Source organism: Gasterosteus aculeatus, chromosome 14 (genome assembly GCF_964276395.1).
Source record: "Gasterosteus aculeatus chromosome 14, fGasAcu3.hap1.1, whole genome shotgun sequence".
Classification (NCBI taxonomy): Eukaryota; Metazoa; Chordata; class Actinopteri; order Perciformes; family Gasterosteidae; genus Gasterosteus; species Gasterosteus aculeatus.
In genome coordinates, this window is record NC_135702.1 from 5708267 (window position 1) to 5734053 (window position 25787).

General features: G+C 47.7%; 1 protein-coding gene across 4 annotated transcripts in view; it reads right to left on the reverse strand.

The window, feature by feature from the left end:
• znf462 (zinc finger protein 462) overlaps positions 1–24833 on the reverse strand; it is a 36320-nt gene extending 11487 nt beyond the window's left edge. Inside the window, exons 1-6 of one of the 4 annotated variants that reach the window (XM_078088136.1) lie at positions 24311–24620; positions 22456–22535; positions 8643–8896; positions 3199–8441; positions 2787–2921; positions 985–1406 (exon numbers count right to left, since the gene is read on the reverse strand). In XM_078088136.1, the coding sequence (XP_077944262.1) occupies positions 985–1406; positions 2787–2921; positions 3199–8441; positions 8643–8856 (6014 nt within the window). In that variant the 5' untranslated portion in view covers positions 8857–8896; positions 22456–22535; positions 24311–24620. Of the gene's footprint in view, positions 1–984; positions 1407–2786; positions 2922–3198; positions 8442–8642; positions 8897–20008; positions 20030–22455; positions 22536–23004; positions 23134–24310 lie in introns of those variants that run through there. The other 3 variants (XM_040198606.2, XM_078088137.1, XM_078088139.1) reach the window with 3 other exon arrangements.
• Between the last annotated feature and the right edge of the window lie 954 nt (positions 24834–25787).

Below are 25787 nucleotides of genomic sequence, written 5' to 3' on the forward strand. Positions count from 1 at the left end.
AGAGCAAATCAGGAGATAAAGTGACAAGAATAGAGTACGGGAAAGAATGAGAGAGCGCTTTACTCAACATCTTCCACTTTGAAGGTTTCAACTGCTTATTTTTCCGCCTGCCTCACAAACAACAGCCGCACATGAACAATGGCTACGGAAGGAGAAGCCGTGGGGTGAACTCATCTTCCCACAATCCCTTGGTGGGAGTGGATGTGGGAGCGCCTGTGGGGACAGTGGCTGTGTTTTTAATTCCAGCCTCCTAGGTGGCATGGGAATTTGGCTTCTTTCTGGGTCAGGGCACATACAGTACGGAGGGATTACACCTGGGAGCTCACAGGAGATGAGGACTCCCACTCCCCCCCTCACCCCTCCTCACCCCCTCGCTCTGTGTCTCTGTGATGGATAAAACAAATCACATTACCAAAATATCTGTCTCGCTGTAATGTTGGTTTTACTCTCCTCAGAAGCAGGAAATCTTACAGAGGGATACAGAGGGATCGTGGAGGGTGAAGTGTACGCTGTTCTGCAAATCAACTGGTGCAGAGAGTTTAGAATACACATGCAAGTGTTTGCTGTTTGATGCGTAGGCCGCCATTTCCACACTGGATTTAAATATTCTTCCCATGCATGACGGAGTCACAGGAAATGATGCATGCATGTCATCCAGCACCATGTGCACGAGTAAACACTATGTAGCGGTAAGTATTTTCCGCTGTGATCACAATGAACCCTCGTCGGCTGTCTCGATGCTTTTTCATACGTCAGATGATTCTTTAAAAGAACACGTGATGGGCCGAGGAAACCTCTGTAGCTGCTTGATAAGAGGTGCCCTCTATAACTTGGGACTTCTTGGAGACAGCTCAACCAGGACCAAAATCTCAAGGGTTACAACTTGATCTAACCTGACTGGTTCAATGCATCAACAAATCAACAGAAATGCTGTCGGGATTCTACTGAAGAAACGGGGAAGATTCTTCGACTCCTCTTACTCACTTGTGTCTGAAGGGCGAGACGAACTGGCAGTACTGGCAGCTGTATTTGTCTTCTCGGCTGAACAGCGCCATGGCCGAGTGGCTCCTCTCGTGGGACCTCAGTCCCTGCATGGACATGAAGACTCTGTCGCACTGGGCACACGGGTGACCCCCGGCCGCCAACCGCTGCTTCAGCTCGCCCTCCGACACCACGGCCCTCGCTGCAGCCACCAGGGCCGCCGCCCTCCCTCCGATGGCGCTCGGAGCCGGTTCCAGTGTCTCTGCGGGAACAACATCGCCGCCTGCCGTGGAAACGGAGGGCGGACCCGTCATTGTCGCCGCGGGTCCCTCGGGGCCGTCGGTTTCGGCCGCGTCTTCCCCCTCGAGGTCGCCATTGGTCAGGGTCTCTGAAGACGGGGTCAGTGGGACTTCGCTGACTTCCTGCTGCAAATACAAAAGAGGAGAAGTCTCAGAAAACCTCCCTGTATCTCAACTACAAACACTAAAAGTGAATACAATTAAGTTATCTACAAAAAGTAAATAAAGTAAATCACGATATGCATGTACTCCTTCATAATGATGTAGCATTACTAGTTGCAGAGAATGGGAGAATAATAAACTAATACTACACCAAATGCAAAGCAAAACTCCTCCATCTATTTACTCTACTGTCATCTGCTGGAGCGCTGGCTGGTTCATCTAGTCATCACAAGTAGACAGAAAATCAGCATGACTGTTTTACTGCCTCCAGGAAGCTCGTTCTCTCTGTGGAAGGGCCTGACCCTGCACTTCATGCAGCCATAAATAAGACGTGGCATCCACAGACCTAACCTTGCCACCCAGTCGGCCCTGACTGCACCGTCAGCACGTTCCTTTTTTTCCTTTTTATCCAACTCTATCAGAACCATTGCAGTTCGGAAGTTGAAACCATAAAAACAAATTGGTTTTTATGTTGACGTGTAAAACATACAGTAAATTCCATCTGCTGGAGCTGTCGTAGGCCATGAATGCTTCCAGTTAACCCCTGACCGTGGCACGTTTGATCCCATGTACTGAATCTAAAAGTCAAAAAAGCAAATGCAATTTGAGACACACCGTTTGGATGAGGCGTTGGATCCTTAAGGACTGTTCCCCTCACTGGGAGCCTCAGTGGAATACTAATGTATGAATGGTAACATGGCGCTGCCCTAAAAGTCCTTTACCCCCCAAACCTCCACCCCTTTTCCACTGCGGGGACAGCTTTGCTTGTTTTCTCTGGAGAAAGCTGACAGGCTGTCTACCCAGAAGCACCATCGGTTATAAACAAAAACAGAATCCAAGTCCAGTAAATCGACCAGTGCAAAGGAAAACGAGGAGTACTTTTTCAAGCTATAAACACCAGCGACAGTCAAAGTAGGCCGTGAGATAAAATATTGGTATGTTGATAAGATTGGTATCAGTAAATAATGTCTAGTTACATTTGCTTGATTTGTCAGAATTGACATTTTAGGAAACATGCTCATTCACCTTCTTGTTTGGTGGATATCTAGATTGATACCACTTTAAATTTAAAAACACTAAATATGAAACTAAGCTTATGCTTAGCTTAGATACCCAGCTGATGGATGGTGCTTCATATGAAATATGAAGTCGTATCATCAGACTCTCGAAAAGAAAGAATTCTGTTGATGCATTTCACAAACCATCAGGTAACTATTTTAAATAAATATGTTTTACATATGTGTCGTTGACATGTAAATATCTCAGAGTCAACGTTACAAATCTGTGGTTTAACACACTGCAGCAGCACGCAAGAAATCTAAAAATAAATCCAACTCGGTTTACCTTGACGTGTCCCTCTTTGACCTCCCCGTACTGCACGTGCTTCCTAAGGTGGTTGCAGATGGCACGCAGGGTGGGGTGCATCTCTATGCAGAAGTTACACCGGAACCCTATGGGAGCGTTATTTAACAGGTTTTCCTGTTTACAGACAAAGAATGACAAAAATACGTTTTTTATTAAGTTTTCATTTTCTTTTAATTTTTGGAATACACATCTAATTTTTAAGGATTTCTATTTTATATTATATTATTTAAAAGTTTAAGGGGGTAACAGTTGAACATTGTATTTGTATTCTCTGGACAGTTTTCTTAAATAAATAATAAAGATCATTGACATTTTCAAGGTACCGATCGTTTAACTAACTAATAACAATTTATGACCACTATATATTCCTGAGGCCCTTATCTCGGCTTACCTTCTCAGGTTTGGTCTCGGGATGTTCGGCGGCTTTCTGTTTGCTGAGCACCTGCCTCCTCCTCTCCTGCCTCATGGCCCTCTTCTGAAACTCCTCATTGTGGTTCAACAGATGTTTGGCCAGAACCGGGAGAGCCAGAAACTTCAGTTCACAGTGAGTACACTTGTACAACTCGGACTCCTCGTCCTCGGGCCCGGGCGACACCACGAAGTCTCTCTTCAGGTCGCTGCCGTGGTGATCGTTGTAGTGCATAGAGAGCAGCTCGCCCGTGCCGAAGGACGACTGGAAGCATTTTAGACACTTGAACGGCAGCCATTCGACCCCCCTGTCCGGCTCGGGCTCAAGCTGGACCTCCGACGCGTCCCCGTCGTCCTCCGCAATCGCACTGCCGGCCATCTTCTCGGCTTCTTTGGCATAGATAACGGTGAAGTAGCGACCGAGCTTGCTGGCGTGCTGCTTCTTGGGGAAGACACCTGGGTGACGTTTGATGTAGTGTGAGACAATGCTCTTCCTGCTGAAGGCCTGGAAGGCACAAAGAGAACACTTTCGTCTCTCCACAGCCAAACGCAAGTCTTCACTCATTTCGGAATTTTCCCCTTCCGACGGCGGGGGTGCGATCACTTTGTTGGGCATTTCGGTCATAGTCTTGGAAGCAGCCAGGCAGTGGGTGTAATAGGCGTCGATATCGTGCCGTTTCTGGTAATGTGCCGCCAGACCTTTGCGTATGGGGTTTGTGTATGAACACAGAGCACATTTGAAGACATTGTTTTTACCCTCCGGCTGAGCTCGGACGTTGTTGTGCTTGATACGGTAGTGACGGGCGATGCCTTTCCGGGTGGAGCAGAAGTATTTGCAGAGCTGACACTTGAATATGGCGTGTTTCTCTTGCTTATTGATGGGTAACTGGGAGAGGGCAAGGTCCAATTCACCGACCTCCTGGACCTTTGCCGCGCTTGACGTATTACCAGCGCTGCATTCAGCCACTGGCTCGCTCTCTCTACCGGGAGAGAAATACGTCAGAGAGGGGGCGAACATTTCAGAGGCCGACTGATTGTGGTATTTCTCGTAATGGATTTTGAGTTTCTCAAGTGTCCCATGCGTGTAGGGGCAGATTTTGCACCTGTATGCTCCGTAGCCTTGCCTTTGAGTTTTGCACTTGTCTTCTCCTTCATTTGTGTCCCCGATCTGCTCAATGTCATCTGCAAAGTCCTCCGCGGTGACTTTGACCAACGGGTGTCTCTTCTGATAGTGAGTCAGGACCCCGTGGATTCGGGAGTTTACGTACGGACAGTGACGACATTTATACACAGAGCTGGGGTTGATGTCTGCCTCCTGTGCAAAATCTGCAGCTTTGACCTTCATACCTGGGTGCTTCTTTCCGTAGTGAGTGAGCAGGCCGTGGAGACTGTTGTACTCTGACAGACACACGGTGCACTGATAAGGATTGTTGGAGATGGAAAGACGTGGGTGGGGCGGATGGGGATTGCTTTCTTGAGGCGTGGTGGCCATGGCCTGTGTCAAATCGTCGTCAACCGATTGGCAATTGAAAGACATGTGTTCGTTGGCAACCACCTGTTGTGTGTCTTCGGCCGGCCCGTTTCCTTTGATGATATCCAAAAGCACGGATTCATCGCCTTTAACGGCCCACGGGTGCACTACCTGATAGTGACTCGTGATGTCCCATATGGTGCAGGCCTCGAAGGCACAGTCTCTGCATTTGTAATGTTTAGTTTCCATATTGCCGCCTTGCTGAGTGGTCTCCGGTCCAGCCCACAGCTTGCTGGCCATGTACGTGTAATCCACATTGTGCTCAGGATGGCGTCTTTGGTAGTGGAGCAGCAGGCCTTGCGGTTCGGCGTGGGAGTAAATGCACCACTCACAGTGGTAGCCAGCCTCCAGGATGCCATCTTGGTAAGCCCAGTGTAGAATGGTCATGGCTGTTGCTTTCACAGTGGGGTGCTCTTTCTTCAGATGCTTCTTCAGGGCGTAGACGTAGGGCGACGTGTACGAGCAGTGTCTGCACTTCAGGGAGCGCAGCGGCGTAGTGTTTTCGGGGTCCGGCGGTGCCGGGATGGAGGCGGACGAGACGCTGCTCGACTGCACCATCTGCGCGCGCTCGCGCTGACTCCGGACGACGGCGGTGTGGCGACGCACGAGGTCAGCGTTGGCCTTGGTTTCCCTGTGCTTCTTCTGGTAGTGGATGAGCACGCCTTTTACGGTGCGATTGCCGTAATCACAGTGCTGACAAAAAAACAGCTCATCCTCCCCCTTCTCGCCACTGCCGGGCTTGGGGCTGGTGTTGTTCGATCCGTCGTGACCGTTGTTTTGGAACTGCTTCAAAAACTGTTTGGGGGTCGCAATTTGCAATTCGTCCATCAATTTCATCAAACCGGGAGTGGGAGCGCCGTGTTTGATGTATTTCGCCGTCACTTTTACCTCCGGGTGTCTCTTTTGATAGTGGACCAACACACCCACCACAGATCTGTTGCTGTACACGCAGTGTTTACAGTAGTACATCTCTTCATCCGATCCGTACAGTACGGCGCTCTGTTGTTTTGGAGGCGTGGCCATGTTGAGATTGTACGAGGAGTTGGCGACAGGCTGCGACTGATCCACCGAGATGACCTTCATGGTTTTCTGTATACGGAAATACGACGCCTTTTGCTCCGGATGTTTCTTCTGGTAGTGGACCAACACGGAGTGCATGTTGGGGCTACCGAAAGAACACACGTCACAGTCGTACACGACCACGTTGCCATCCACGGATTCTTTGAGAGGGTCCGCCTCAGCGCCGGGTTCGGGGGTCTTGGAGACCGCTTTCGGCACCGGGCTGGTGGAGGACCTCGGGGTTGACGTTGGAGAATTCAAATTCTTCGGGCCGGAGTTCAATATTTCCCTCAGGGTTTGGGATTCACCCGTTTTGTGGGACTGCTCCACCACGTAGCTGGAGAAGATCATTGCGTTGTTGATTTTAACCGTCGGGTGCATTCTTTGGTAGTGGGGCATCAGGCTCCTGACATTGGGGCTCGTGTATGAACAAAAGCGGCACATGTACACCAGATTTGGCTGGTTGAAGTTGAGCACGTTGCTCGCTTCCGGGTGGTGATCCATGTAGTGTTGATGCAGATCATTGTAATTTGTGTATTCAATGAAACACTCCAAGCAGCGGAAGACCGCGCTCTGGTCCTCGGGGTCCAGGATGTACTTAAAGCTGAACTTGATGTAAGGGTGCATCCTCTGGTAGTGGGTGCTGACGCTACGGGCCGACTTGTTGTGGTAATCACAGTGTTTGCAGTAGAAACGCGTAGTTCCTGGAGCCTCCGAATAATCGGCGTTCTCTTGGATAGCACCGTCACCGGGGTCAACGGAGATGTTTTCACTGTCGTCTGAGAGAGTCAGTGATATGGGAATGTTTCTGGGTTTCGACTTGGGGTTGCTTTTTCTTTTCCCTACCCGGCCCCCGTCGTGAGAGATCATCGACTCACTGGCAAGAAGGTGTTGTGTGTTATAAGTGAAGACTGGGTTTACGTGGTTTCTACCCTCTTTATCAGCACCGGTGTGATTTTCTCCATCTACATCATCCATGTCATCTAGGTTTATGATCATGTCCTGTTGGCTTTGGCTAATCTTACTTTGAAGGTTACTGGCAATTTCATCAATTCTGGTCCTCTTCTTCACCGAGGACAAATCCAAAGGCAAGTCGTTGATGGACTTCCTGGCTCTTTTCCCCGTTACTAAGGGCTTCTTGGTGGCGAGTCCTAAAATCGAGGTCTGGGTTTTTTGCAGAAAGATCGGAGAAGCGTCCACTTCAGAGTCCGGCTGGTCAGTCAGCTGGCTCTCAAAGACGGCGGGCTCCAGGTCATCGCAGTAGGAATGCTTATGCTGCTGGTGGACCCGCAGACCCTTCAGAGTGGTGGTGGAGAAGCTGCACAGCGTGCAGCGGTGAGGGTTCAGCTGGTCGTTCGGTGTGCTGGTTATTTTTTTCCCGTTGACTTTGGAGCTTACGTTACCCCCGTTGACGGGCTCTGCGGCGTTGTCGTTGAGGGTCTCTTGTATGTCACTCGTTAGGTCCATGGAGTCCAGATCGGAGGATATGTGGCTCTGTTTGTGCGTGCCTAGCTTAAGAGGGCTGGTGCAAATAAATGGGCATTCATCACATTTATACACGGTAGTTTTACCAGAAAGGTGAATGTTTTCAATGTGCCGGGAGATACTTCGCCTGTGCATGGTGAGGAAGGAGCAGAAAGGGCACTGAAAGCGGTTCATGTACTTTCTAAACGGTATTCCTTTAGTCTCCAGTAGTTTATTGTCCTCGTCAGTTAAAAGCTGCTTTGCGTCTGCGGACAGGGTCCCAGTATAGCTGGGATCGTCTATGTCGCCCAGCTCTTCTTCGTCGTCGTCATTCTCTAAGCTGCTCTTTGAGTCTTCTTCATTGAGCAAGTTGGCGTCCGCCTCGACGACGCTGTTGGAGATGTCAGACTGCGTGAACCTCTTGGACAGAATGGAGGAGCCTGTGCTGTTGGGTGTTGCTGCAGTAATGTCTGCGTACTGAAAGGATGAGATGTCTGCGACGGACTCCTCCGACAGTTTTTCCACAGTTTTTCCTCCTGGATTTGCCTTTCCTCGAACCTCAGAGAAACCCACCTTTGACCTATTCTGGCTCCGGGGAGCCGAGGGAGAGCCTGGTATGGGTGAGCTTGCACTCTCCTCCCCTTCCAGCTCCTCAACGCAGGACACTATCTTGACCTTGTCACTGTGTTCCTTCAACACGTGACCGGTCCAGCTCTCCTTCTGGTCGGTCTGATAGTCGCACCATTCACAGGCAAAGGTTCCCTTCGTGAGTCCACCGGCGGAGTCGGATTCCTCTCCGGTCGATTCCTCGCCGGTCTCATCGAACGCTGGTGGCTCCTCAGCGCTCTCTGCGGGAACCTTATTGTGATACATCAGCTGGTGTTTCATCATTCTTGCTTTGCGTGGAGACTGGTACGTGCAATACTGACAGGAGAACACTTTTGAATTGTCACCGCGCATAATAACGGTGTAGCTGGGCTGCTCGGCGCTCTGCGAGGAGACACTTGCATCGGAGTCCTCCTCTGCGTCGTTATGCACCTTTTTGGTGTGGTTTCTTAAGAAGGACTTGGATCTGAAGTAACGGACACAGAACTTGCACTGGTAAAACGGCAGGTGGGTTTCAGCGGTCTGCCTTTGTGGTGTTTGGTTGGAATTGTCAGTAGTATTGGGGCCTAAAAAAAAAAAAAAAAAGATGAGAAGATGTGTGACGGAAGGAAAACGTGTAACATTTAAACATTCTGTTGTGTCAGTCTTTAAAACTAGCATTTTAATGCTTCTCAATAAAACATAAAGTCGTCCTACTTATAGGAAACAAACAGAAATAATCCTCCACAAATGAAACGGTAACATCCGATTTGATGTGGAGGACGTACTCATTCCAGCTTTAGGAGTCGAATAATCCCGGTCACCCTTGCCGTCATATTCCTCCGCTTGCTCGTCGTCATCGTCGTCCTCGTCTTTCAGCGAGTCGGACTCCTCTGCATCTGCAGGCTGCAGGAACACCGTGTGCACTTCCTGAATGTGGGTCTTTAAGTCATCATATGACTCGGCACGGAAGTCACAGCTGTCACACTGCAATACCTCCATCACTGAAAAAGGGGAGCGCTCCCTGGAAAATCAGGGAAACCTGCAAAGAAAATGAGAAAATGTCATGAGGACATGCAGTATTTCCCAATAAGTACACAGCAGAATGCATATCTAATAAGAAGGCTGTTGGAAATAAAAGTTATTATGGCAGTTGTGTTAAAATATTCATGGTAGCCATTTGCAGCGCACGGTACAAGGTATTTACTCTGGCATGAAGTATTTACAGAGCTATTACAATGCATGAATGATATTATTCCATAATGCTTCAATATTCAGTGTAGCGATAACGCCCTTCCATAAAAATTGGTGATGATCTAAAATGATTACCAGTGGCCATTCCTGCTGTGAGCAAATAATAAGCAAGTGCAGGATGTACATTTTTCACATAACAAGTAAGACGATGGCAGAAAAAACATACAAAGCTGAAAATTCTAATGAACACGATCATGATACTTCAAGTGACATTATGTCACTAAATTATGGTACTAAAAGCAATATTCACAAAAATGTAATAAAAATGACATATTTCATTTATGTGAAGCAGCATTCTGTTGAATCATTAAGACAAAACAACCCACATAAAAGAATCAAAATGAAATTATATTCAATCTCTCGAACTGCTGACAACCGTCCGCAAGCAACAGTAGAAATCCTCACCAAACATGATAAAGAAATCAGCAGATGCTGATGTGACTCCGAATACTAAGGTGGTCTCATTTTTGAGCATAGCATCATTCTAAGAACAATGGACAACTGAGGAGGGATTATGGGCCGATTTGTCCCATTTTTATTACCTTGGGATAAGCAACAGCTGGAGAGCAGCTCCACGGCTCAGTATTTAGAGCAGACTATTGCATCCGATTGTATCAACTGCTCTGAAATAAGATTGAATGAAATCAACGGAGGGATGAAAGCTTTGTGTATTTGGGCTTCTCTGCAGTTCGGGCCGTCATTCCACAGCTGTTTCATCAACGCTTCCAATGGTCTTACAGTTGCGCAAACGATATGATATCACAAATCGCATTTGTAGGTCGCACTGGTTGTGAGATGGGTGTTTGAGGGCACACTTATTGACTCCCAAAACTCATTCGTATGTTTTGGCTAATTTTGAGGAAGACATTATGTCTTGGTGTTAAATGTAAATCCAACCAAAGAAACTTAATGGTCCACTTGTTGAATTTTCTTAAAGGGGAATCAACACCTTTTAATGTGTACAAGAACTCATGTGAGCTCTCACATCCAAGGGGCTTATACCCCATGCACAAGGATGCAACCTGCCATGGGAAACCTCGGGGCCGTTGATTGCTCTCATTAGATGCGTGATGGTCCGAAAGCATGAGGCAATTTTAAGTGCAGCCTTTGGTTACAGATGCACGTTTTCCCTTCTCAAAATGAGTACATGCACAAAGCACTAGATGCATTCAAAAGTGCTTCTATGAGCACCTTCCAGGTATGAATTACATTTGCTTACAATATAGAGGGACTGGAGAGTCTCACGCACTAAGGTCTCGAGTATTGTAAACATATTGTGTTGAAAACTGACAGCCACTTCTTTCGAGTACTTATTAACACATATTCCTTTGTGTATTCTATTAGGCAAAGACGGAAATTTGTATTCAAAAGGGGATTAATGGTTCACACTGTCAGCATGACCCTTTGTGGATCCACTGTTCTTAATGAAACACGTCGACATCACAATACGGCATATTTATAATCCAACTAAATCCTATCTTAGCAGAAGCATCGGGTCTCCTTTTATTCGCGCTGAAATGCCGGGAGATCCATCAGCGGCTGATAAAATCACAAAACATTGTCATCCTATAAACCAACACTTTAATTAAGTTACACTCCTACAACAGCAGATCAAGCAGCTGTAGAGCGAGAGTGGGATAACATTAATTATTAATATAATCATTAGGGCATTGACTTTAAGAGAGAACACATTTATTTTATTCAGTTTAAAATTGCAATTAAATCTACTAAAATTCAGTTGAAAGTACGTCATTGTTATATTACATTATCTCAAATGGAATGAGCGGGTTGATCAAGGTTACAAATAACTAAAAAGGTTGTGATCTAAGAGGAAATACGGTTCATCATGCTGTGTGTTGCTTGAGTGTTGTGTTGTTGGAAAAAACAAAAATTCAAATTTATAGAAAACGTGTTGGCACCATGTTCTCATTCCAGCTTGTCTCACAATGCTTGGTTAGACCCGACACTATGACGCTTCACTACGGTCACATTAAGCAGAAGGCTTATTTTGGGAAACCCCCCCCAAAAAATACCTCCTTTGGTCTTTGGGGACAAACCCAGGTAGTTCAGGTAGAAAAACATCACGGTTGAGTACAAGAAGATAAGCACGTAAACTAACCACAGAAGACGGGTGACAAACGCCCGCAGAACAACGCAATTAAAATCAAATTCCCGTCTACAGATCTGTATTTCGAGTGCGATCCGTGCCTGAGACGGCGGGGATTCCCGCGCTGCTCCCCGCGCCCAACTGGCCGGCCAGCGGCGAGCTCCGCGTGAGCGAGCTGCCAGTATCTCCCGGAGCAACCAGGGGATCCATTGTTGTTCGGTGTGTGTGTGTGGGGGGGGGGGGGGGGGGGGTCATGTTACAGCCTCACCACAGGGCCCCACCCTGCTCCCTTGGCAGGTTTAGAACAAAGTTGCCTCCTGACGCCAGGTTCCTTGACATGGATATCAAGGAGGATCCTTTCTCAGAGAAAGGCCGAGGAATGAAAAGGAACAAAACAACCACCATCTGCCTTAAGAGTCGGCTGTGTGTCTTCGGCCGGTCAGTCCCAGTTAACGGGTGAGATCGCGTGGCTGCTTTCATCTAGTCAGCGGGGGCTCCAACAGGCAGCGACTGAGCCACTCAGATGCTCCTCTGATCCGAGCTTCAAGGGCAGCCATTTTAGGAGCCGGCTACGTGCGCTTTAGGTGTTCAGCACAACATGGACCCACAGATCTGATCCTCTTCCTCGGGGGGGGGCAGCGGCCGCCTGACACTGGAGAGCCGCCGACAGAAATCTATCTGCCAGATGTACGGTTCTGTGCCCGAGCCCTCTGCCCCGCACAAAGCTCTCGCAGAAAACATCTCGCACCTCTTGCCAGGCCAACGTCGCCCCGGTCCTTTCATCTCCCACGGGACGACACACGTCTCACGCGGAGGGATTTCCAGGCAACCGAATCCCCGGGTTTTCAAAGGATAGGCCAGAGCCAAAAAAACACCCGGCAGTAACTGCCTGCCAGGTTCCACAAGGGGCTCTAGATATGTGAGGTATGTCTGAACTTCTTTATCTCAGAGCTCTGAAACCCCTGGGGACAAGAGGGCAGAGAGAGAGGGAGCAGAAGGAGAGCGCAGGCCCTGACGGGGGAGGGGGAGCATGACAGAGCCACCTGGAATACCTCGGAAAGGCGGCCCGAGAGGACAAAGCCCGGGCTCCCCGGATTCCAAAGTCTACCGCCGTTTGTTAATCACCAACCGGTCTCTCTGCATCGGCGAGCTCTGCCGGCGGTCACGCCCTCCGCCCAAACCGGCTGACAGCAGCTGCTCCGTCTGAAAAGGAGGGCCTTTGAATGCGCCGGCATTAAGCTGATTAAGGCCACAGAGGTTTCTTCTTTAGCGGTTGGCGAGCGCCGCCACCTCATGTCGTCTGTGAAGTGGGGGTAAATATTAGCATCCTGCCTCCAGATCATTTGTCTGGCACACAAGACGGGACGTGCCTCTCGTCAACCTGCGCACCCTCAATTTATTTGAGTTTAAAATGACAGCCGGCTCTTCCAGTACAGTGGCAATAACAGTCAGGTAGCAAGGAACCTGGGCAATTGATTTTCTTTCGCTGATAGGAGATGGCAGCGTCAGAGAAAGATCAATACATTTTTAGTTTCGAGGAAGACGAGCAAAGGTGAACGTATCAGACGCTTTCGTTCCTCAGAGCACGTTCCTCCCCAGGTGCGTCCTGAAAAGAGGGCCGCGGAGAAAGAGCTCATTTACCGCGTCTCGCCAAAGAGGAGAGAAGGTTGCGTCACCAGGCAGAACTTGGCCTGGCGCACAAACCCGCGGAGCCGGGGGAGGTGGAGATCTAGATGGCTACACCCTTCCGCTGATGTCATCAAGGAGAAGACGACGCACCGGATCTGATAGAGACTCAACAGTCACTGATACACACGTAACACACGGCGTGATGTGATACAACACAGTAGAGCCTCAAACAAAACGATCAAAGGGTTGAGAGGGCAGCGCTCAGACGTGGAGGCGCGGTTTTGTTGGGGTTCTTTGGTATTTGCGCAGGTGTTTTGTCGGTCCACCAGCTCGGTACAGACACACGTGAAGCTATACAATGTGCACGCATGTCAAAAGCAACGCATTTATGATATGAATCATGGACTAAAACAGTAAAAAATTGGCTTAGAACACCACGACCAAAGAGTCGGCATGTCTGTTCAATCCCACTACAACTGTAAACTTCAGAGGGTTATATCCAAAAACCTGGCTTCAGAATCATGTTTTCGTGGCCGAAGTATCTGCTAGTACCTCATCAACAATTTATTAACTTTTAAACTTGGGGCAGTGCCGCTGCGAGCTCCCACAAATAACACGTTACCACCGTTCTTTGTCAAGAGCGACGGCCTTTTGGCTTTCAACTCGACCATCGGGGGGCCGGACGCCCGATTCATCGCAGTGACCGTTGAGCGAGAGTCACTCACGGTGCTCCCGACAGAGTTAAATATAAACGGCTAACCGGCGTGTAGAAACTGACACGGCCCGCCGCTTGTTTCGTCCCGGCGCTCTCAAACATTCCACATTACTTCCAGCGGGTGTAATCACTTTACCTGTCATACGGTTAATTATGGAAATCTTGTACGACGGGGCGACAGGGACGCTTGGGGCTGACACGAACGCACCTCTGGCTGCACATCAACAGCTTTTGCAGCGCTTTGCTGGGATTTTTTCATATAAATGTACAGTAGGAGAGTGAAATGAAGTGGGTGAATAACTAATATTCAGATTCATTAATTATCTCATCGACGGGAAAGAAATCAATGCCTTTGTCCTTTCTCAGTATTAATCGGTCAGTCGGGCCCATTGTTCCACTATAAAGCACATTCCCTGCCGTGAAATATGCCAACTTGTGACAGGATGCTGCAATAGAATAATTCAATGCTATAATGCATCTGGTCATATGACAATGAGCAGCTGTGCACACACACACACACACACACACACACACACACACAGAAGCAGTAACATCACAAGCTAATCGGTCCTAAATACTTTTCTTATATTGTAAATATGTTGGTCAAACTTGCTCGTGATGCATTTAAATGAAGAACTACTACTTAAAGCCCGCGAGGCTCTTTTTCAACATCACCTGTCTTCATCACAGTGTGACGGCATTTTGGGAGCTTCAGGGTCTGAAGGCTCAAATCATTGTTCTGAAATCCGCCGGTGCAAGTTGGGGCCAAGTCAAGAAGCAGCAAGAAATATTTATTTTGGCACCAATTGTTAATCTCACCGTTTACCAGATACAACTTTGAACGCAGGGGAAAAAAAGTGAGCGACGGTTCGGGTTTCAGAGTTAACATTTTTGTTTTATCTACTCATCCCTCTTTGCGTGTCAGATTTAGATTAGTCTGTTGTGGAGATCATCTACGGCTGTGCATTTTACAATATCACAGTTACAATGTTAGAATATTACAGCATGTTGTAGATTGAGCCCCTTAGCAGAACAATTACCACAAATTTGATTGTCATTGAGTGCAGTGATTGTGAAACATTAATTGGACAGACCTCACGTGGTGATGCACAGTTGAGGATAAACTGTTTTTTGAGGAACAGACTAGAGTTGATTGGTCAGTTTCTTAATTGACAGAAATTAATTGGCTTTAGAAAAATGTTGACATTTCACAGACCACCAACAGGTAAAAAACATGATTGACAGATTTATTGATCGTCAAAGATGTTATTGGTGGCATCTCTAGACACACAGTGCTGATTTGTATGTGCTCTCTGCCTGAAAAAAATGTACAATGCAGTGAGCTGCTGACAGACACGGAGGGTTGGGACCGCTGAGTCACTCCTTCCACGTCTGCATGAAATCCTAACACACCAGGTCTATTTGAGCTGTAGCAAACGCACTCGACCATAGTGCCCCTTTTAACCACGAGGAATCTGCAACTACTGCACATACCAGTTTATTACATGTTTTCTTTAAAGAAACTATTATTTCAATTAAATTCAAAGCAATAAATATCAAGCACATTGATATAAAGTTGTTCCCATCCACGCTTGCACCCCCACTGTAAAAATGTTCCTCTTTTGAAATGCGCAAAAAAGGGTGTTTATTATAATGTCCCAGAACCCAAAGTAAAGACAAGAAAAGAAAGCTAATTGGCATATTTGAGAAACTTAAATACACCAGAATAGAAAATGTTCGGCTGTCTTGTAGTAGAATTATTATTAAATAACAAATGAATAGATGCATTTGACTTTTTTAAACATGTGATGAACAGGTTAAATACATATGTATCTGCGTGTGACCAGACCTGAGAGCTTCCTTAAACTAGTGATCCCATTCTGCTGCTTAATTGAGAAGGTCTGGATACACAGAGATGAGAAATTGATCCCACCTGGTGGATCAATGGACTGGAGCCTTTTCAGAGGAGATGTGAAAAATCAATAAGGTTCAGTACCAACTTTTTGTCATAACATTCATCAGTATACATCTGCTGGAATGGAATGATGGGGAGGCGAATGTCAAAAAACACAACGGAGGAAAAATTGAAATCAGCAATGACATCCGGCTTGTTAACCGTTATATATTTGAACACACGTTTAGACATACGTGTTTTAATTTGTGTCATTTCACGCCTAAAGTAGGAATCTCAAAATTGCTTAAAATCTGACAACAAATTGTTTTCAGGAAGCAGACGACATCAACAAAAAGTAGGTCAGCCATTAACCAGCTAAGAGTGCTTGAACCACAAACATGTTTCTAGCGTCATCTTCTATCCATCCAACTGATAGGAAGGTTTTTGCTAATTAAGTCAAAGGGCATATTCATAAGACATAAAACGCACCCTGGATTAGTTAAACATATTTAAGGGTTTAGCCTTCTTTAGCTCGCGGTGGCTAATGTTAGCTCACGTTAGCCAACTTGGAGCCTCAGTGGTTGCACCATCAGGTGACGGGAGGTGCTGCCATTCAGCGTACAGTAGAAGACGCGACGAGTGTGCTCTCGGGCGCGGCTATTTGTGGATAACAGGTTGCAACCGCACAGTTATTCCAGTCCAGCCATGTAAAAACTTTGGGAGGCCTGAATATGCCGCCGCCGCCGCGCGGGGCAGTAGGCGTCGTCTGACACTCGGTATGCAGTAGACTGCATTTTCTAGGAATTAAGACGCTTCTTTGGTTTCGTCAAATCACAGGTTCCACTTTTCCTGTCATGAGAACGAAGCTAACACGTAGTTTTTGGTGTGAACTCAGCTCAGAAGTGTAAAGAAAACATGAAACTCCTGCAAGCGGTACGTGTTCCACTCATTTCAGCTTGCAATTGGCAATAACACCAGGAGGACGTGATCCAGATAAGAGTTCCATAATTTATGTAACTATGAGTTTGTCTTTGCAATGTTGGAGCACAAAAATTGAATGGTCTTATTATTTTATCCATACTCGTCTCTGTACACTTCACCGAATATCTTTGCAGTCTTCCCATACAAAAGGAGTTTACGCACGGGAGGGACTACAAACCTGTTGTCTTTTGAGTTTAACTTTCTTTTACTGGTCACTTTAACAATGAATAAGAGAAGAAGTCTGGATCTTTTGGGCTGAACATTGAAGAAACCAGCTGGGTAATCCCTCATTGTCTCGGAGGACTGGTAAATACAGGTGCATCGCCTTTCACCCGCTGCACACCAGCAAGCTTTAGCGACGCGTCTGCAGCCCGCCCTCCGCTGCTCTCACATCCACAAGCATTAGAAAAGAAACAGGCCCGGGCAAACCATAAAGAGGCCGTGTTAAGGAAAAGACCGAACAAGTTGACCGAATGCAAGTGTAATGGAACAGGAGGAAGAGGTAGCAGAGCCGAATGAGTTCCTTTTGTATTGCGGAGGCATCTCCTGGCATTACGCAACACAGGTTTGCAAAACAAAAACTTTTTTCCTGTGGTCCGTCTGTCTCAAGGCAGGCTCCACTTTATATTCTCCACTAATGAAGACTAAATGATAATAAATGAGGAAGAAAACGGAGCAGAGTGCAGATTCGATATCAAAGGTAACGTACAGATACAAACACGTATCACGCCATCATCAGTAGTAATGGACGAGCAGCAAAAAACAAATGAAGGATTGTGGTCTTGAGGCTTCAAAGTACTCTGCTGACTGAGGCCTTCAAGCGCGACCTCACATCAAAAAGAGGGCCGGAGAGAGAGAGCGAGAGAGAGAAATGCCATTGCTATCATTCCAAGTTGCAACACCAGGAAGAGACGATCGCTTTCTATGTTGAATCTGCCTCGTCCACACTGCAAGGTCAGTCCGCCCCTCTCTGACAGATGTTACCTGACATCACCCATCCAGTCAGACGGCCTTTAATACTCAATACCGCTCATTCACTCTGAAAAAAACGGTCATTTTCTTTCTCAAAAGAAATCCAACTTCCTTATTTGCAACATGGTTCTCACTAAAGCTGTTCTCAACACAAAAAAAAAAGAAGCTGGCCATCATGGTGCAAGTAACCTTGGTCCAAGGGCAGCCTTTGTGTTCAGCAAAAAGGCTGAGATTGCTCCATCTGGAAATAGGGACCACACAGGCCACTCAGTAGCAGCATTTGCCCTCTGTCGCGGAGAAGATAATGACCAGGCAGATTAGGTGGAGACGAGCATTAGCGGCCGTCTTTCGCGTGGCCACCACCGTCTTTAAGGGTTGTCATGGTGGGGGAAAAAAAAAAAACACGTCTCCATTAGCAATAACGCGGACGCGCGCCTTCTGCATTTACCTTTAATCGTGAGCCTCCAGAGATATTTGTGTGACCTTCAAGCCTGAAATTTTCACAAAAGCAACAAAAACAGAGGGCTGGCAAATTCCCTCGGCTACAGCCGGCCGGGTGTGAAGGTTAGATAACGAATACCCTTCACTCTCTTCATTCCGGTTACCAAACCAAAAACGTATCTTTTCATCTAAGCTAATCGTTTGTTTTTTGGGGTTTTCTAGCCACTGCACGTTTGTTCAATGCAAAAGAGAAACCCAAAAAAAAAAACAGCAGTTAATAGCAGAAGTCAAAACCTCAAGAAATGAAGATGTGGAGTGTAGATAACAGGTGGAAGCAACCAGACGTGCACGGCTCGAGTTATCTCCAAGCTCGACCTTCTTTTAGTACAGTCACTCTCCCTCTCTGTCTCTCTCTCTCGCTCTCTCGGGGATGACAGAATTATCTTCTGCATCAGAGCTGAGGCTGGGCCAAGGCTTCACACCGAGGACTCCATTTCACGCAGCCGGCCCCGGTGTGGCCAAGGAGACGCTGCCAATCACGCTGAGGTATCAGCGGTATGACCGTCCACCATTTTGTGCTCCTCAAGGTCTTTGACTTGACTGTCCTGCTCGGCCCGAGTGGAGCTGCTCGCTCTCTGCTCGCGCCGCTATCTCGTTACACAGATGGTAGTGTTTAGCTTTAAGAGCGCGGACCTGAGCGAGCAGCTTCCCCTCCGGTCTGTTCCTCTCTGTCTCGGCCGTCAGCAAAAAGCAGAAGTGAGATCTGTCGGGTTTTTTTTTTGGTTCCCACCAAAAAGGCGGCCGTCTAGAAGGTTGCGGCCGCGCTGTTCCTCACAAGCTGAAGGCGACGTTCTAGAGATCTGAGGGGCTGCGCCTCTAAATATGGAGCTCGCAATCCACATGACATACCAAATGTTTTTTTTCAGGATATTTGTGTGAGCTTCTGGAGATAACATCAAACCCAGGTGACCCAGCTTCTGTTAGAGAGGTGCAACATATATCTTTATCCAGAGAAACGCATTAAAAAAAATAAAAAATTTAAAAAGATAAAAACTCGGGGTAACCCTCAGCAACATAATTGAATATTCCATCCAGAAATTATTAAGTGCACGATTTAATTAATAGCCGCAGGCGTGATTATTTTTACAATTTTATATTGGGAGGAATAGGTAGACATATTTGGTTTTCTCAAGGGCTTTCTTCCCTCGAGCTTAAAGAGAAACACTCAGAAAAAGAATTCTATCTCGTATAGTACACAAGTAGGCTAGCCCGGGGAAAAATATAGCAAACTGATTCATCTTCTGCTCCGCACACAATACATTAAATCATAAATGTAAAAAAAATAAAATGAAAACACGCCTCATTTCAACCTCAGTTCATCGGCTGAACAAACAAGCGGCGAGCAGCCAGGCGAGTGAAGGAGGTCCAAGGACCGATCGTGGAGAGAAACCAGGAAGTGTTTTTTTTTTTTTCCACAAAGACAATCACTCCAGGAAACCTTACATTCCACAGGGCATTGTAGTCCATCTCTTGAAGCCACATCCTGACGTAAATCAAGAAGCCGCTGCCCCAGAGAATCATGTGAACACGTAACGCACGTGTGGATGACCAGGAACACGGAGCTCTTATATCAAACTGCAGTAAATTGTATTGCGATGATGTGACACGGTGTCTTACTATGGCCCACCGAATGCTACCGCTTCATCTCAAAGTCTAAAACCCCGACGCAATTCCTGTTAGTTTTCTTATCTATTCCACCAATTCAGCAAAAAACAAAAACAAAACAAGCAAGTCAGAAGCTGTAAGGTGCACTGAAGGGTTTCTTGTTAGTCCTGCTCAGTGGACAACTGCCAGAAAACACTGCAAAGCTGACTTCCTCATACGCCCGACATGGCAGTTACTACAGTTACAGGGTGGGTGAGGTTACAGGCCTGTCAGGATGGAGTTTCCAAAAGAGGACGACAGGAAACTAAAAAGTGGGAAAATCTGAAAATCAGTCTGGTTTTGCTCGCAGGAACAACGACAACAACAACACCACCACCAACGACGAGAAGGGAAGGGGGCGAGGTTCCTCTCCAGGTTCCCCAACGCGACCCCTCGAGGCAGCTCAACGAAAGTTTGAGGGGGGAAAAGATGAGAGACCCATCAATATTAAACTTACCGCCGAGACCTCCTTTTCCCAGCTGTTAAATATTTAATCGTCCTTGGACAGCGCCGGTGCTTCGTGGGCCCCGAGCCAGCGTGGACCCCCCCCCCCCTCCTTCTACAAGACCACTCCTGTTCCTGCTCAATGAAGGCCTTGTGCGATGGCACCACGCTGCCCAAGGAACGGGCGTCTCCAAAGAATTCAGGATTTTCTTTTTTTTTCTTTCCACCACGGCGCTTCGAGGCTGGCGGGGTTTGTTCACTGTGCGTTTTTCGGGAGAAGGGTATTACATCTTGAGTTCAGGCCGGACGGCTCAATTTATCCGGCCCGAGCAAACCCGCCTCGGACTCCTTAAATCCAAAGCCTTATAAGATACTAGCGCCTGATATGACCCCTAAAACAGCGAGCTGTGCTGAGCCCCCAGCGTTCCTTCCCAGCAAGGGGAAAGGTGAGGTCGAGCTGTTGATGTTCTGGTGGAAAGCAGAGAGGAGGAACCAGTTCTGCAGCAGTGTAGCGTGGCAACTGGAATGACACCACCAGCGAGCCACTTCCTTGTTCCATTTAAAGCCTGACGCGCTGTTGCTGCTTCTTCGGTTTTTCAAGAAGGCCTCCACCTCGTTACGCAGCGTTCAATTATTCAAGAGGACCCCGAGGTTTTTGTTTTCTTACTGTACCCCGGCCAGAAAATTGGTCACACTCATGAAGGAAGAAGGTGGAGCGGCAGAAAGGAGCGAGGTTTCAGCCGAGCTTCGTCGTGGACGGGGGGCCCGTTGCGCGTCTCAGCGGCGCCCGGCTGCTGCGCCTCGCGAGCCGTGCATCACGTCGAGAAAAGCACTCACTGGAGCGTTTCAATTTGCTTTTGTGCGTCTCCCCGGCCTTCCACACCGCCCCAGGTAGAGAGGAAGGGAGGAGTGCATCACCCGACGTGAGTGAGTGCAACGTGAGCGAGGAGCTTCACAGCGGCTTCCTTCCAGCTTTCAAACCATCACAGAAGTCCCTCTTGTTCAGTCCTCTGTCGAGCTTTTTAAACGCAATCATGAATTACATTAAGAAATCCAGCTTTGTACAAAAAAAAAGCATCTATTCAATTCTGCCTTGTCACCATGAAGCTGAACTGCAGTGAAAATGTTATGTGGCGGTTAAATTAAACCCCTTTGATTTGGATTTGCCTTTGTAGCCCTCAAGATATGATACAAACATGTAGTTGGTCACCAGATTTGGAAAATGAAACTACTATGCGTTATCAATTTGACAATCCGCCGCTCTGTAAATACACATCATAAAGTAGATCATGTTTAATTACAGCGGCTTTACAAATACGAAGACGATGGAAGGAGAAATGCCGTTTTTGCCTGGATTAAACTGATCAAACACACTGTGTTTAAATCTTATGCATGTAATATCAGCGGGATATTAACCAAGATATTACATTCCAGTTCAGCAGAGCTGCAAGTTTATGATTATTTACTTGGATAATCCTCTTGTCGATTTTCCACATCCCAAGGTCACACATTGAAATGTCTCGTTTCATCTGACAAATCACTCGCCAACATAACACATGACAAAGAAAAGCAACGGTTCTGCCATTTTTATCGTTCCAAATCAACACCAAACGGCAAAAAAAGTAGCAAATCCCTCATTGAATAATTGCACCTTAGTGCCCTGTGTGCTTAAGTGGTGCATAACACCAAACACATGTTGAATTGATCCAATTACAACAAAGTAATTGCACACAGAATGGGGACTTTCTTTTTGGGGGGGGTCTGTTAGTGATCCAGCCTTGGCTCATTGTACACAACTAGAAACACCTTCTCTGCATTGAGCAAAAGCAAACAGCCCTGCATGACCCAGGTGACCTCAGCTGGGGAGCTGAGCCCAGTCGAACTGGGAGTGGATCAGTTTATAGTGCGGCGAGGACACCGCCAATAAGCTTCCCTATTGAAAAAAAAAAAAAAAGTCAAGAATGTGACGCGGGCGTGTGAAAGTTACTACGGGAACTCTAAACGGCGGGAGAGGACCCGGCGGACCGCGACGGCGTCCCGGAGAGACAATCCGCGCGGAAAGAAACATCGCGACCGCATCGGCGACCGTCACAGGTCCCTGTGCTCGTTCGCCGGAAGCTCCTGCCGTCCGCCATTGCCGTATCCATCGCACCCCCCCCCCCCAACCCCACCCCACGTGAAACCAAAGACGCCGACCGCAGCAGATCCGGCCCGCCCGGCCTCTCGTTAGCCGAGCTCCTCCTTGAGAACCTGTTTGCCCCGCCACGCCGGGGAGAAGGAGCATCGCCACCATTTTGATTGCTCTTCTCAGCCACCCGGCATTGTCGCAGCGCACTGTGTCAAGCTCACAGTCTCCTTGTCAGCAAGATTTCACACAGTGGCCAGAGGGGGAAGAACCGCAGAGCGAAGCCCAGCCACACACACACACACACACACACAATGTCTGCCATAGGAACACACCTCTTTCGCTCTCCTGACAGGCGGGTGGACGGACAGCTTTAGGACACAATGTGTGAAAGGTCACCTCGGTGCACAGTACGCTGGAACACACAACAGGCCGCGTTACTGTTACACATGTTTAGATGCATTTGTGCGGGAGATACATTTTGAAACAAATTAGGTAGAAGCTCACCGTTAAACACCCAAACAGTCCCCTCGCTCCCCTGTGAATAATGAGTGACCAATTACCCCAAAACGACCGCAGCTGATCTCAAATCCCCCCCCCCCCCCCCAAATAGAGAAGCACAAAGTCTTCTTGAGAACTTCCTTAAAGAAACGATCTGCCGCTGTTACTTCACTCCTTGTCGCACGTACACACAGAGAGAAAAGAACGAGAGTCAAGACAACTTTGTTGAACATTAACTGCCCCGCACGGCCAAAAATACTGCGTTATTTAGCATTTACATTCCCGTGTCCACGTGTCCCTCAGACCTCACCACCAGACACACGTCTAGTCCAAAAAGGCCATCTGCAAATGTCACAGCAGCATGAAAAACAAACTGAAAATACCTCGTGTTCACGGTCCACATTGTGTTAAGTCATGCGAAAACAAAAGCCAGCAAGTTTGTGAAGTTAACCTTGAGAGCTCCATTAAAAGATCTGACCTCACTTTGCAGTTCTTCTGCTTCCTGTGGCAGAGTCAACTTCCGACCAGAAGAGAAAAAAAAAAAAGAAGTAGAAGAGGAAGAAGGAGGAGAAGAAGAAGAAGAAGAAGAAGAAGCTATGGCCATGTCTTTTATGAACACAACCTTTGTTCACGCGTGGGGGGGGGGTGGTCCCTGCAGGGCTCTCCTTGGAGACTCATCTCCTGTCCTCCATTTTATGGCTGAAGCCCCACTAGCGTGACATACCTGGACTTGAGACCAGTGACAGCAGAGAGGAATCAAACCAAACGGGGGGAGGGATACAAGCAGGTAGCAGAGGAGGAAGAATCACAAATCTCAGCATAATAAAAGCCACCACCCCCCCCAACGAGCTCCAACCCTGTGGAGACCCGGCTCCACCACACGAGGAGCTTTCAGTTGTTTTAAATGAGCAGGATCATTGGAGAAGGACGGGGGGGATAGAGAGCACATATAGCTTCCTCACACTGGACATGTCTTTCTCGGCGCGTGCGTGTGCGCGCGTGCGCGCGGACCAGCGGCCATGGCTGCTCCTCTCGTGTCGCTAATGGAGTCTGGTTGGGAGAGGAGAGACAATCCGCGCAATGGCTTCTCCCCGAAGCTAACGCGCAACAACACGCACGAGGAGGCGGAGGAGGAGGGGGGGGGTGGAGGAGGTGGAGGTGGAGGAGATGGTGGACGCACACGCACAGCCGGGGCCAATAATTCCCCTGAGCCAGACCATGTCAGAATAAGCAAACGCTCCGGCGAAAACACGCAGGCGACCCGTCCCGTCTCCCCCGTGTCTCCGTCCCTCGGTCTCTTGTCTGTCTCTCCGCGCGCCGCCGCGTCCATTTCCTTGTGTCACTTTGACAACAAGCCGAGAGGCGACATGGCGAGCAGGCGGCCGGTCGAGAAGAACCACTTGACTTTAGCGACGCCGGAGCGCCCACCGCGGCTAGAAAAAACACGCGCGAGTCGGCTGGACCTGGACTAGAAGGAGAAAAGGTGGTGGTGGTGGAGATGGTGGTGGTGTGTGGGGAGGGGGAGGGAGGGGAGATCAGCTCTTTCCAGGTCATTCACGAGGCGCTCTCCAAATTATATCCCATGATCTACCACCGCGACGTTCTCGCAGAGCCTGAAAGCCCCCCGCCGAAAACTGGAAATGTAGCAGAAGAGGGATGAATACAAATAAAAGAAGAAAAAAAACTCACTGGTACAATCTTCTCCTCGAGCGATCCTCCCAAAAGTTGTCCTCGTATTTCATGCGTGCGCCCGGTCGGTCTAATGGATGATCGCCATCTTTCCTGCTTCTCCTGCGCCGCAGCTGCAGATGACCTGAGATCCGTCTGTCTCTGAATAATGAGCAACCACACAGACAAGGAAGACAATCTGCAAAGCAGGCTACACAAAGAAGTTTGGGAGACTAGCAAGCACCAGAGGGTGCACAAGAGTTTGCGATGAGACGAGGGAGCATCAGCAGGATGGACAACGTCTACGTCTGAGAAGCTCATCCTTCATCTAGAGACCGAAGTCAGGTCGCCCGCAAAGCCTCGTCGGCGGCTCAGACCACCAGCAGACGCGCGCGGGCGCTGACTATTTTTTATATAGGCTCTCTCCATACTGGCGGTGCCACGTCATGGGGTTATCTGCAGTTCACTTTGGTGGTGGTGAAGCTGCTGCACACTAGACCGACAGACAACGAGACGAAATATGTATAAATAAATATTTATATATATATAGAGAGAAATTGATGGATTTGGAAATTGCAGTGTTGATAGACCTTGCAATTTTTAGATAAAGGAGATAAAAAAATAATAATATATATAGGCCTATATATATTATTTTAAATTTATATATATATACATTTAAAAAAAAAATATATATATATATATATATATATATACATTAAAAATAATATATATAGGCCAAAATTAAAAATAATATATATATATATATATTATCACCAATCCCATAAAACTCTATCCAGCATCCAGTTGAAGGTTTATTGTTTTACTCAAATAAAGTACAAATAATTCATTTTATATAGGTGTCAATTTCAGTGTGCCCCTTATTTGGAAAGAAAAATGGCAGTTTTGTTGCAGTGTTTTGTCTTTACGCTGTTACAATAAAGTAGACGTGATGATGATGATGCTTCTGCTGCTGCTGCTGCTGCTGCAGGCTGCTCTGTCCACCAGCTGCTAACAAAGAGGGAGCCCAAGACAAAAGGTGCCTGGTCTTGCTGGGATGTATGTGAGGGATGGGTGGGTGCTTGGTAGGGTGGGAGGAGCACACAGGGGAGGGTGGGCAGTGGGGACAAGGGTCTTACCTCCGCATGAGCGAGCGGTGAGGTGTCACCTGAGAACGTTCATGCGGCTTGATGGCTGTTGTTGAGAAGAATGTAACGTGTGTTGGTTTCCTCGTCACTTTACTTCACTGGAAGACAATTACGACGGGATTTTTTTACTCATGGTCTTCAATGCCTTGTGTTTTTCTTTGGTTTTGTGCAGAGATGGCAATAGCAACACCTGCCCCACATCATAACAAAGACATGTGAACTCTTCAGGGCTGCTTTCTTTTTCAATCAAATGGCACGGAAACTTTTTTTCCCCCCACACACAACAAGCTTGCGTGGAACTACCTAAAAAACGTCAGTCTCAAATCTAGTGATTGTGCGCTGATTTAAGGGCA